This window comes from Pteropus alecto, unplaced genomic scaffold (assembly GCF_000325575.1).
Source record: "Pteropus alecto unplaced genomic scaffold, ASM32557v1 scaffold61, whole genome shotgun sequence".
NCBI classification, from domain to species: Eukaryota; Metazoa; Chordata; class Mammalia; order Chiroptera; family Pteropodidae; genus Pteropus; species Pteropus alecto.
The window spans coordinates 16,636,649-16,648,920 of record NW_006434835.1 but is presented as its reverse complement, the minus strand read 5'-3'; the positions used below and the strand labels follow the sequence as shown (position 1 = coordinate 16,648,920).

Below are 12,272 nucleotides of genomic sequence, written 5' to 3'. Positions count from 1 at the left end.
CAATGGGATTCTCTTCAGCCTCATCCTCTACAGCATCTTCTCCTACAGGATATGGGAAAGAAAGAAAAGACAATCAGACATAAGAAGAGACTATGTGAATAACACCCACTATCCTTTCAGGCTGTATATAGTTATCAGTGATGAAAAGAAAGGGGTTGGTGGTGGTGGTGGCAGAGGGAACAACCAAAGAGCTATCAGTAACGACACTTTCAGGTTTTTTAAATTGTATGACAAGTTAAAATTTGTTTTCATAGCACGATTTTTTTTTTCCTCCATCGGTATATTTTAAAAGCAAAATTACCACATTTTCTATGGAAAAAAAAAATCTAAGCTCCTAAGCTTGGCCTTCTAATTCTCCTGCATCCAAATCTCATAATTTACTTCCAATATAATTTCCTAATACTTCTCATATATGCCAAATAGACTGGTCTATTCATTACTCCCTTAAAATCATCAATCCCTGCCCTGAACATCACTCCCAGTGCTCAGCTTCCTAAGGGCTACTTTTCCTTTTTCTTCAAGTCCTAGCTCAAAACTCCTCTGCTTATAAACTTTCCCAAAGATCTAAGACAGTGCTGACCAACAGAAATATAATGAAAGTTATATATGTAATCTCACATTTTATAGTAGCTATATTTAAAATGGAGGAAAACATGTGAATTATCATGTAATCAATATAAAAATATAATGAATGAGACATTTTACATTCTTATTTCACACTAAGTCTTTGAAATCCAGTGTGTATTTTACATTTATGGCATATGTCCATTTGGACAAGCCACACTCTAAGTGTCCAATAACCACATGTGACTACATATTGGATAGTGCAGGTCTAAGTCCTCAGTGATTGCTCCCTTCTCTGGACCCTCATTCTAGCGTGGGTTCTAGCTTTTGTTTTGGACTTACCAGAGTAATTTCATAATATTCATCCTGTCCTCCCAACAACATATTAAGGCCATTATCTATCATTTTATGTTCCTAGCTTCTGAATACCCATTCCTTAGCTCCTTTGGCTAAGGGTTCAGATTTCTCTGATTAGATATTTCAAATTTCAGGATATTTACACAAAGTAAAAAAATCTAAGTATCCTAAACTGAGTAACATTCCATTTTATTTGTAGTTCAAACCCCTTCAGTGATAATCAGGGTACTTGATAAAAATTTTATGGTAAAAATACTAAATTAATTTTATGCTGAGGAAGAGTTTTGAACAAGGGAATGATCTGTAAAACACATTAAAAGAAATCTATAGTGCCCATAATTCAGTTTTGACATCAGAAAAGTTAATGAATCTCTCTGGGTTTTGGTAACCTCATGCGCAAAATGAATTGATTCTATCTCGAAGAATCATGTATAAGCTGTATGATAAAACACACACACACACATTTGAGGGTACCACTAGTAATGAATTTAAAATATTAACATCTAGCACCAATTTTAATTTCTTACCCATTCCCCAGGTGCAGCCCATTTCATCATCTTGACTAGTAGTATTTCTCTCTTATCATGTAATCAATATAAAAATATAATGAATGAGACATTTTACATTCTTATTTCACACTAAGTCTTTGAAATCCAGTGTGTATTTTACATTTATGGCATATGTCCATTTGGACAAGCCACACTGGAAGTGTCCAATAACCACATGTGACTACCATATTGGATAGTGCAGGTCTAAGTCCTCAGTGATTGCTCCCTTCTCTGGACTCTCATTCTAGCGTGGGTTCTAGCTTTTGTTTTAGACTTACCAGAGTAATTTCATAATATTCATCCTGTCCTCCCAACAACATATTAAGGCCATTATCTATCATTTTATGTTCCTAGCTTCTGAATACCCATTCCTTAGCTCCTTTGGCTAAGGGTTCAGATTTCTCTGATTAGATATTTCAAATTTCAGGATATTTACACAAAGTAAAAAAATCTAAGTATCCTAAACTGAATAACATTCCATTTTAATTGTTTGTAGTTCAAACCCCTTCAGTGATAATCAGGGTACTTGATAAAAATTTTATGGTAAAAATACTAAATTAATTTTATGCTGAGGAAGAGTTTTGAACAAGGGAATGATCTGTAAAACACATTAAAAGAAATCTATAGTGCCCATAATTCAGTTTTGACATCAGAAAAGTTAATGAATCTCTCTGGGTTTTGGTAACCTCATGCGCAAAATGAATTGATTCTATCTCGAAGAATCATGTATAAGCTGTATGATAAAACACACACACACACATTTGAGGGTACCACTAGTAATGAATTTAAAATATTAACATCTAGCACCAATTTTAATTTCTTACCCATTCCCCAGGTGCAGCCCATTTCATCATCTTGACTAGTAGTATTTCTCTCCTTTTCAGACGTATCCATTTCCTCTTCTTCATCTGAGTCTTCTCCTAGCATCTTCTTCTCCAACATCATTTGTTGCTTCTTGCGCAATTCCTTCAACTGCGTTACTGTCAACTCGGATTCTGCCTCTTGGTCTTCCTCTGGTCCCTGATGAACCAAGCGAAAGGATTCTTTTAGAGTTCAAGATTGTTGAAGTAACTTTCAGAAACATGGCAATTTGTCCACAGGTCTGGAGGTAAGGAGCCAGATTCCTCCGCTTTGGTAATCGCTACGAGAATCTCCTTCCTCAGCGGAGCTCAGGAGCCCAGCCCCGTGCACTCCAGAGATGTCAACTCTAGGTTTTTCTACTTACCTGAAGAATAAAAAGCCGGGTACTGCCGCCAAAGCGAAGAACATGTCCGACGTGGACTCGACAATAGGTGCGGGGTGGGATGCGCGTTTTGTTGAGAAAAGTGCCGTGGGTGCTCCCCAGATCATAGAGGTAGAAGCCGGGCCCATGGCCGTCGCATTCTCCGTCGGGGCCGGACGCCCCGTGCTGCAGCACAGCGTGGTACCGAGACACTGAAGGGTGCTCCAGACACACGTCGCAGCTCGCCAGCCTCCCGAAAAGGCAGCAACTCGTCCCTTTCAAGCTACGAGTGCCAAGGATGGTGCCGCCCTTCAGGGTCTCTAAACAGTAAGGGGCCATGGCGGGGCCACCCCATGGCGGTTCTCGGTAAGGGGGAGCCCGGGCTGGGCCGCCAGGGGCAGGAGCCGCTGTAGGGGGCGACGGCTGCTCCTCCAGGGGACTCCTAACCTCCGAGCTATCGGGCCGGCCTGGTGGGACATCAGGCTCCCCAGAATCGGGGTCCAGCAGCGACGTGGACCTCTCCTTCACCTCCTCAGGGTTTGACGGATTGGTGGCGGGGAACTTGCACCGCACCGCCGAAGGCACCGGCAGGGCTGGCTTCTTGAAGTCGCCATTGAGTTCTTGCGCAGCCTTAGGCTCGAACGGAGGAGGGCTATCCTCCATCCTTAATCCAGTGCAGTCTCGAAATTTGGTCCTGGGAAACCTCGCTCTCTTGTCTCTACGTTCCTCTCCACGCCTCTCCCCAGCTCCTGCGGCTTCTCTGGACAGCGATGATGGAGTTGCTCCTTCACGACCCAGAGCGTTGTGAAGAAGTGCGTATCACGGGAAGGTCATAATAAAAGAAAAACAGAAAAAGGCGGTCGGGATACTGTCTGAACGGGGACATATTTGGAGGTTGCACAGCAGGTCGTAAAGACTTCCTGTGGCATAGACTGATTGGAAGAAGCGCTTCCGGCAGCCTAGGCCCACTAATCAACAAACCACCCTTCGGGGCCAGAAGTCATCCTCGCCTCAGGCCTTTCCGGGTAGTGCGTCCGCCCAACCCCGCTCTCGCGACGCGGCAGTGAATAGTGACGCCTTTTTCGCCTCCGTCCAGCTCCACACCACCTCGTCTCCCAACCGCCCCGGGCATCCGGCGACTCCAGGACTCCAGGACCCGGTGATTGGCGCCTGCCGTGGAGCTTCCGAGGGACCTGGGTGTTCCTTGGACTTGGTGCCTGTTCTTCGTGCTCCTTTCGGTTAAGTTAAAGAAGAGGGCTCTTTTTCTGTATCTTCATTCATTCATTCGTTCATTCTTTTATTCTTTCCGAAGCCAATTATTGAGGCAGCATAGTATGCAGACTCTGGAGCCTGTCTTGACTTTCCCCCTTGGCCATTTGTGACAATGAGCAAGACAGTGGGCCTCAGCTTCCACATATGGAAAATGGGATAGTGATAGTATCTATTTCATTGGGTAGTTGGGAAAAATGAATTAAATAATCAAGGCAAAGCCTGGCATATAGTAAGCCCTCAGTAAATTCCAGATATTACCGTGAGCCATACGCTGTACTAAGATCATGGTTTTGGAGATAGATGAGAGAATAAAATTCGTTGAGATAAGGAGCAGTTTAAATTCAGGGATAAATACTGTGATGAAAACATGCAAAATGCTGTGAGAGTATAATGGAGGGAGATGTACTGAAGTTATGGAGGGTGGTGACTTACTTAAGAATGAGTACAAGTCTACCAAGGATGTGATGCGTGGCAGGGAATTTCTGTCAGAGATCACAGTTTAAAGGGTCAGTGTGGACATGCATGGCATTCTCAAGAAATTGGGTAGTATGATACTGTTAGGATTAAGGTGGTAATTTCCTCCAGGAGGCTCCTCTGTGCTTCTACTACTCCACTTCTGTGTCTCTGGAACAGCACTTACCACATTTTCATATTGAAATGTTCTTTTTGTTTTTCTCCCTCACCTCAAGTCAGGGATCTTGCATTGGTCTTTGCCTTCTCCCATAAGCCTGGCATTTAATAAATGTTTGTTGAATTTGAAGATACATATGGGCAATGGACTCTAGAGAGGTGGGTTGGAGCCAGAGGTAAATTTCGTACGCCAAAGAATTCTGACTGGCTTGTTCTAAGAGTCAATGGAAAGCCATTAATCTGAATTTTTAAAAGATTAAGTCTAGCAGCACTGGAGACTAGATTAGGTACAAGGAGAAGCTGGAGGAAGGGATACCAGTTAGGAGTCAGCAAAAATCTCTCAGATTCTACCTATATGTATATCAGAAGTTGAACGCATTAAGACTGTTTAGATTACTGGTTAATACATTTTTCCACCAGAACCAGTTAAAAGGTTCTTGTACCTAACACACAGAATAAGAAGCACCTCTTCCTATTTTTAACTATACTCCCTTTTCTCCTACTGATCCAGGACATGTGTCAAGATACTCTTGAGAAATATTCCAGGTCTTATATAAGTATCTGGGTTTGCAAATGATGGTAATTCTAGTAGTGAGATAGCGGAGTGAGATGGGAAATGTAGACACTAGAGTCCCATATACTGTTGTAGCTATTAGTCTTGACCCAAATTCCATCTATGGTTCAGTCTAGTAGGAATTGTCATTGTGTGCGATTTGATGTCATCTAACAGTTGAATCTCTTCATTTCTTCAGGGAGAACATCTTTGGTTCTACAGTGTTGCTGATGATGACATTTTTCTAAGTGGTCTTAAACAGACGACTTTTTATGTAAATAACTGACTAGACTTTATATTTTTCACTTCAGAAGCCTGTAATCTACAGTTGCCAGAGATTTAAAAACACTACTTTTAGGATATCATCTACATTTAACTTGAAAGCTTTTCTTATTCCAAAATGTTGAGATACTGGGGAGAGATACCAATCTCATCAAGTCAGACCAACAGAAGTACTTTTGACTTACTGCCAAGGGAATTCCGTCTGGTGGAAGTCCATGACCCACCCCTGCACCAACCCTCAGCCAACAAGCCCAAGCCTCCCACTATGTTGGACATCCCCTCAGAGCCATGCAGCCTCACCATCCATACCATTCAGCTGATCCAGCACAACCGACGTCTGCGTAACCTCATTGCTACAGCTCAGGCCCAGAATCAGCAACAGACAGAAGGTGTAAAGACTGAAGAGAGTGAACCTCTTCCCTCTTGCCCTGGGTCACCTCCTCTTCCTGATGACCTCCTGCCTTTAGATTGTAAGAATCCCAATGCACCGTTCCAAATTCGCCACAGTGACCCAGAGAGTGACTTTTATCGGTAAGTCAGGGCTTTGCTATATCTTACTTTTCTCAAAAAAATCTTCTAACACCTCTGTTAAGCATGTTAATGACATTTCCTTGATGAAATTGAGAATAAGAGTAATTGACTTGGCCAGAGTTACTCAGGTTAATTAATGGGAAGTCTGTAAGCTTGAACCCTGATCTTCAAAATCTAAAGTCTGTATTTTTTTATGTTTTGATGCAACAAATATTTATTGAGTGCCTACTACATACCAACCACTTTACTAGGAGCAAGATACTACACCGTTATATAAAACAGACCTTGGCCTCATGGTCCTCAGAATCTAGTCTTTCTCTTTCAATTAAAATGTGTATTCTGGATTTAGCTCCGTGTCCTAAAATTGAGATTCATCGACACTGAATGGAATTCAATTCATGGAATCCACAAGTTCTATACAAGAATTTTTTAATTGTATAAGAAATAATAAAATAAAAACATTCTTGATCCTTGCTACTCAGAATCTGATTCAAGACCAGCAGCATCAGTATCACCTGGGAGATTGTTAGAAATGCAGTCTCAGATCCCACCCAGACCTGCTGAATCAGATCTTCATTTTAACAAATCTTCAGGAGATTCACGAGTGTATTTAAGTTTGAGAAGCCCTGCTCCAGATTCTCTGAATGACTGACTTATAACCTAGTGCTACTACTAAATTTCATTGTGTAAGTTTGCATTTGGTGCCAAATAATTACTTTTTTCTTTTTGTTTTGAAATTTGTCAGACCTTCAGAGAAGTTTAAATAATAGTGCAATGAACACCCACGTACCCTTAACCTGTATTCACCAATTGTTAACATTTGCTTTTTCCCATATGTATGTGTATACACATATACACACAAATATATAAATGTATACACACGCACACCTTACACTTTTTGCCAGATATTTTAAAGCTGCAGACATTACAATATTTCATCTCTAATTCTTCACCTTATCCCAAGAAAAAGACATTTTCCTATATAATCCCAATATCATTATTACACCAAAGTAAATGAACACTATTTAAATAATATCATATAAGTCCATATTCAGTTTTCTCCAGTTGTCCCCAAAATATCTTTTGTAGATATATTTACCACAGTCCAGGACCTAACAAAGATACATGCATTGTATTTGGTTTTGTGCGTTTTTTTGTGTCTTTTAAGCCAGAATAGCCTCTTTCTTTTTAAAAAACATGATATTAATCATTTGTCTTATAGAAATTCCACTTATTGGATTTGCTGATATTTCCTCAAGATTAGATTCAGGTTAAATTTGGCAAAAGTACTACATAAGTAATGTTGTATATCACTTATTGCATTGGCCTATTGGTAATAATAGTTCCTACTATTTTAATTGTCCTAAATGAATGAGAAAAAAAAAAACAGAAATAGATTTAATATGTAAAAGTTGCAGTTGAGCCAGATGAAGGCCAGATGATGTCATGGTGAAGTTAGTATAATAGTGAATAGGGGAGGGATAACTGTGTCATTACATGCATGGCACATATTCTTATAGATATGGCCAACTTAAAAACACTTACTCTTTAGCAATCAGTACAATATTTACATTTTGAGGGCAATTTAGTTGTAACAAAATAATAGTATCCATCATATTAAATTGATGCTGTTACTTAGAATTTAGTAGTTTTGTGTCAAATTTCTAACTTTGTTAAGAAGAGCTATAATCAAAAAGTATACCTAGTTTTATACCTATTTAAGAAACTGTGATAAAAATGATTTACATCAGCTATGAGAGTGCCAAAATTATTTAACTTTGAAAATATATAGGTCCATATATTACTTAAGTAAAGCAATATTGGTTTAGCTCTCTGTTAATAGACGCTTCTAATTAGGCCTGTAGCTTTTGACCCAAAGAGACTGGCCATGGAAATGATGATGGAAATAGTAAACGAAGTCATTTGGCAATTGGTTTTCTTATTTTCCAATTATTATGTACATTGCAGTAGTTGCTACTGAGCAGATAATAGTAAAGTGGGTGGATAGCTCCTCAGGCACTCTTTGTACAGCACGTGGTGAGATGCCAAGTATGGACCAGGGAAGAGTGATTTTCTGTACCCTATTTTATTTTTATCTATTGTATATATTTACTTCCTTTGTCGGGGGTGGCAGAAGACGGGAAATTTCAGGAGACAGATAAATTATTAGAGGCTTGTCAAAAGTTATTTTTAGATCAGATAGCTTTTTGAAGTTTTTCCTTGGAAAGATAAAGTTTTCTGCAGTAGTGATTGGGTGCAAAATGGTGTATTATGAAGAATATGTGATCCGAAGTCAGAAGCTCCACCATTTATTAATAATACCTAAACAACTTGGCAAATCAGGCCCTCTGAAACTCAATTTCCTCACCTGCCAAATAGGAATAATAATATGGACCCTACCCATTTCACAGCATCGGATAGGATAAAAATGCTTTGTAAGCTGTATATGTTTTAAATTGCTTTTATAAAATTGACTCACTTTCCCAGTTTTACAAATGGTCTGGTGTTGTTATATAAAAATCTCCTAATTGGGACTGACTTTCTGAAAGGCTGTGTTGTTGCCCAGCATGTGAGGAAACTATGTTCTGGTGAAAAAACTTGAGCACCATTAGTAGTTGAGTTATACTATAAAAATTAGTCAGATCCTAAAAGTGATCAAAATGAGCAGTGGTACAAGGAGGAAACTTCCTTTTCACTGGATACCCTTTTATACTGTTTGTTATAGGCATGCATTGCCTATTCAAACTTCATGTAATTGGAGAACTCAGAGATATGACCGTGCATTGCCTAGACATGCCCTGACAGCAGCAAAGGTGAAACTGGACTAGGTAACTTGCATAGAATTCCCCTGGAAAGCGAGGCCAGTGCTTTGTCTAGAATCGTAAAACTCCTAGAGAGACAGGACAGGTCACCCCTTTGCAAGAGCACTAATAACACTACCACCATCTCTGCTTTCAGTGGGAAAGGGGAACCTGTGACTGAACTCAGCTGGCACTCCTGCCGGCAGCTCCTCTACCAGGCAGTGGCCACAATCCTGGCCCATGCAGGCTTTGAGTGTGCAAATGAAAGTGTCCTGGAGACCCTAACTGATGTGGCACATGAGTACTGCCTTAAGTTCACCAAGTTGCTGCGCTTTGCTGTGGATCGGGAGGCCCGGCTGGGGCAGACTCCTTTCCCTGACGTCATGGAGCAGGTATTCCATGAAGTGGGCATTGGCAGTGTGCTCTCCCTCCAGAAGTTCTGGCAGCATCGCATCAAGGACTATCACAGTTACATGCTCCAGGTGAGGTGACCCTGTGCAAAACTGGGTAAAAATGTGTAGTCTAGGGCTGTTGAGCAGGATCCCACAACAGTTACTGTAGAATGCAGAGCACAGGGTCTTGGAACAAAGTGGTCTTAACCTACTTTCCCCATGGCCCTAGCTGAGATTCACTGGCCTCATCCCTGGCCTGGCCAGACCCAGGGGTCTCCTTTACTCAATGAATGTTAACACTTCCTCTGGAAGAAATTATTATAGACAGGTATATGGAGTTTGAGAATGTGGTTAGCATGCTTTTATTCAGCAAACATTTATTGAGTGCCTATTGTGAGTCAGGCACTGTGGGATACAGCAGTTAACAAGACAAGCTCCTTGAGTCTACATTCTTGTTGAGAGAGAAACAAAAATAAATAATAATCAAAACAATTTCAGATGGCGTTAAGTGCTATGAAAAACAAAACAGTGAGGTGATACTGCCCAAGGGTGGAAGAGCACAAAGAGACATCATTTTGGGTTAGAACCAGAAATATCTCTTCAACACTTGTGGCCTTAATGCAAGTCATTTGTTCACTGTTTTGGTTTCCCCAAATCTAAAATATCATAAGGAATTTTTAACGCCCAACAAAAAAGACTTTGCTAAGTGATCCAGATTTCCTGCACTATTTGTTATCCATGATGTCAACTGTTAGTTTTTATAGCCAAAAATGTGATCATTTGTCCAAGTTCTGATTTAGCTTTAACAGTCTATTTTTCACCTTTATGTAACTTTTAATTAATGACACACTCTGCAAACAAATTTTCTTTATATATCTCTCATTTACAAATGCAAACTCAACACCTTAACATTATTTTCGTTGGCAGCAAATGCTTTATTCATATTCACATTCCATTGGCCTTTCCATGGGATGCCACAAACTGACTATCCAACTTGCTTTTAACATTTTCTTGGAAAATTGTCTCCTGCTTGCCAACAGATTAGTAAGCAACTCTCTGAAGAGTATGAGAGGATTGTCAATCCTGAGAAGGCCACAGAGGACACTAAACCTGTAAAGATCAAGGAGGAACCTGTGAGTGACATCACTTTCCCTGTCAGTGAAGAACTGGAGGCTGACCTTGCTTCTGGAGACCAGTCACTGCCCATGGGAGTCCTCGGGGCTCAGAGTGAGCGCTTCCCATCTAACCTGGAGGTCGAAGCTTCACCACAGGCTTCAAGTAAGAGAAATCAGCTTACTTTGATTCTGGTGATTCGCCAGTCTTGGTACTTTCTACTTTATGGAATCATACTCTGGAAATGGAAGAACAAAAGTGGGAGTGGGCAGAATGGAAAGCCTAAAAACAAATATAGCTTCACTGACCTGAAAATACTAACATTCTTTTCTTTGTAATTAGAGAGCTAGTACTGCTAAAGTAATTCCTGGTTAGAATGCAATATGTATTATCTTGCTGAGTACCAGTTAATTCAGCTGACACAGCTGGGTTGGCAATGTCCCCTTCTTCTCTGAGTTTTACGTATTGGTCCTTCCTGGTGCTTGTACTCAGTTAAGACAACTTCTAGATAGATGGAGTTGTGTTAATTGCTCAAGGATATTTTAATAGTTGGGCTTCCTTCCTAGAGTAACCCAATAAAATAGAGCTGAAAGGGATTGAAATAGGGCTATAGTAAGAGGCAGCTGGCCTCTTCAGGTAGACTCTGTGATTACCTTAGGAACTAGGATGACTTGATTCTTAAGTCAGTTAGATTACAAATTAGTCTAGAGGCCCAGTTCTTTACAAATGATGCAAATAGCAAACCCTCCAGTGCAGGCTAAACAGAATTAGGTCATGGTTTTTAAAGTGTTAAGCAGGGAGCCTTTCACCATGGAAGAATAACCACAGAACAGTATTGCTAGAACATACAGAGACAGAAGGACCTAGTTGCAGACTTAGGGGCCATGTTGCTTTTCAGCAGACTGAGAACTGCCAGCATTTGGTAGTGATCATTAATTTCCTAATGTGAGAGAGGACTAGTGACCCAAACAAAAGCAGGAAAACAAGATAGCTCCTTTAGAGGAAGAAAGAACAGGCAGTCTTAACAGGGCAGGAGCCCATGGTTGTACCTGCCTTTGGGCCATGAAACAGGGAATCTCCATGTATAGTTTTACTTCCCAGGTTTAGAAAAAAGGCAGGTGAGATGGGGTAAAGGAGGGTGGAGGAAGTAGAAAGGAAGATATTCAGAGTTGGCAGCTTTTTGAAGCAAAGAATTACAACCATCTTCTGCAGACAAGTAGAGAGTCATAGTATAAACTCTGTGGCCATCAGTCTGCCCTGGATGGTATGTTCATTGTATTTTATTCCAGCCTTGGCTTACCACTAGTTTATGTTCTTTCATTCTAGGTACAGAGGTAAATGCTTCCCCTCTTTGGAATCTGGCCCACGTGAAAATGGAGCCTCAAGAGAGCGAAGAAGGCAATGTCTCTGGTCACGGTGTGCTGGGCAGCGATGTTTTCGAGGAGCCCATGTCAGGCATGAGTGAAGCTGGGATCCCCCAGAGCCCTGATGACTCAGACAGCAGCTATGGTTCCCACTCCACCGATAGCCTCATGGGGTCCTCCCCCGTTTTCAACCAGCGCTGCAAGAAGAGGATGAGGAAAATATAAAAGGAAAAGAGGGAGATTTTCTGTACAAACCCAACAGAAAACCTTAATGTATTCAAATTTATTTCCATAAACTGATTTGACTCTTATTCAAAACAGTGGATTTTCATGATTTCAGTGGAACTGGACTTAAACAAGTTTGCATTTTACTTTTGCATTGTTTTTGTAGTTTTCTACAACAACCAAGCCACTTTTTGCAGGCATTGCAATGTTGGGGTGGTAATCAGACCAAAGCAGCATCCCCGACTGCTGTCTCTACTGTGACTAGAAAAGTTGCCGAGCTTCTCTAGAGCTATTTCTCTTGCACAACTGAGAATTAGACCACTTTGACTTACCTGGTGGAGATGTTGTAAAATTGAGATGTTATTAACCTTCGCTATGCTTGAACAACTCACAAGTAAAAATAGGTGCTGGTATCAGA

At 40.7% G+C, this 12,272-nt stretch overlaps 2 protein-coding genes across 3 annotated transcripts in view; one reads left to right on the top strand and one right to left on the bottom strand.

Moving 5' to 3' along the window:
- SLC4A1AP (solute carrier family 4 member 1 adaptor protein) overlaps positions 1–3,568 on the bottom strand; it is a 20,875-nt gene extending 17,307 nt beyond the window's left edge. Inside the window, 3 exon segments of the mRNA XM_006910342.3 lie at positions 2–42; positions 2,294–2,489; positions 2,695–3,568. Coding sequence (XP_006910404.1) covers positions 2–42; positions 2,294–2,489; positions 2,695–3,354 — 897 coding nt within the window. The 5' untranslated portion in view covers positions 3,355–3,568.
- An 82-nt stretch (positions 3,569–3,650) lies between these two features.
- On the top strand, positions 3,651–12,272 carry SUPT7L (SPT7 like, STAGA complex gamma subunit). 2 transcript variants are annotated; one of them, XM_025045810.1, is made up of 5 exons: positions 3,651–3,904; positions 5,346–5,959; positions 8,918–9,242; positions 10,193–10,430; positions 11,592–12,272. In XM_025045810.1, exons 2-5 carry the CDS (start codon positions 5,547–5,549, stop codon positions 11,852–11,854), a joined length of 1,239 nt encoding a protein of 412 aa, XP_024901578.1. In that variant the 5' UTR covers positions 3,651–3,904; positions 5,346–5,546; the 3' UTR covers positions 11,855–12,272. The 2 variants fall into 2 exon arrangements, with proteins under 2 accessions (XP_024901578.1, XP_006910405.1); XM_006910343.3 differs by having other exon boundaries at positions 3,651–3,929.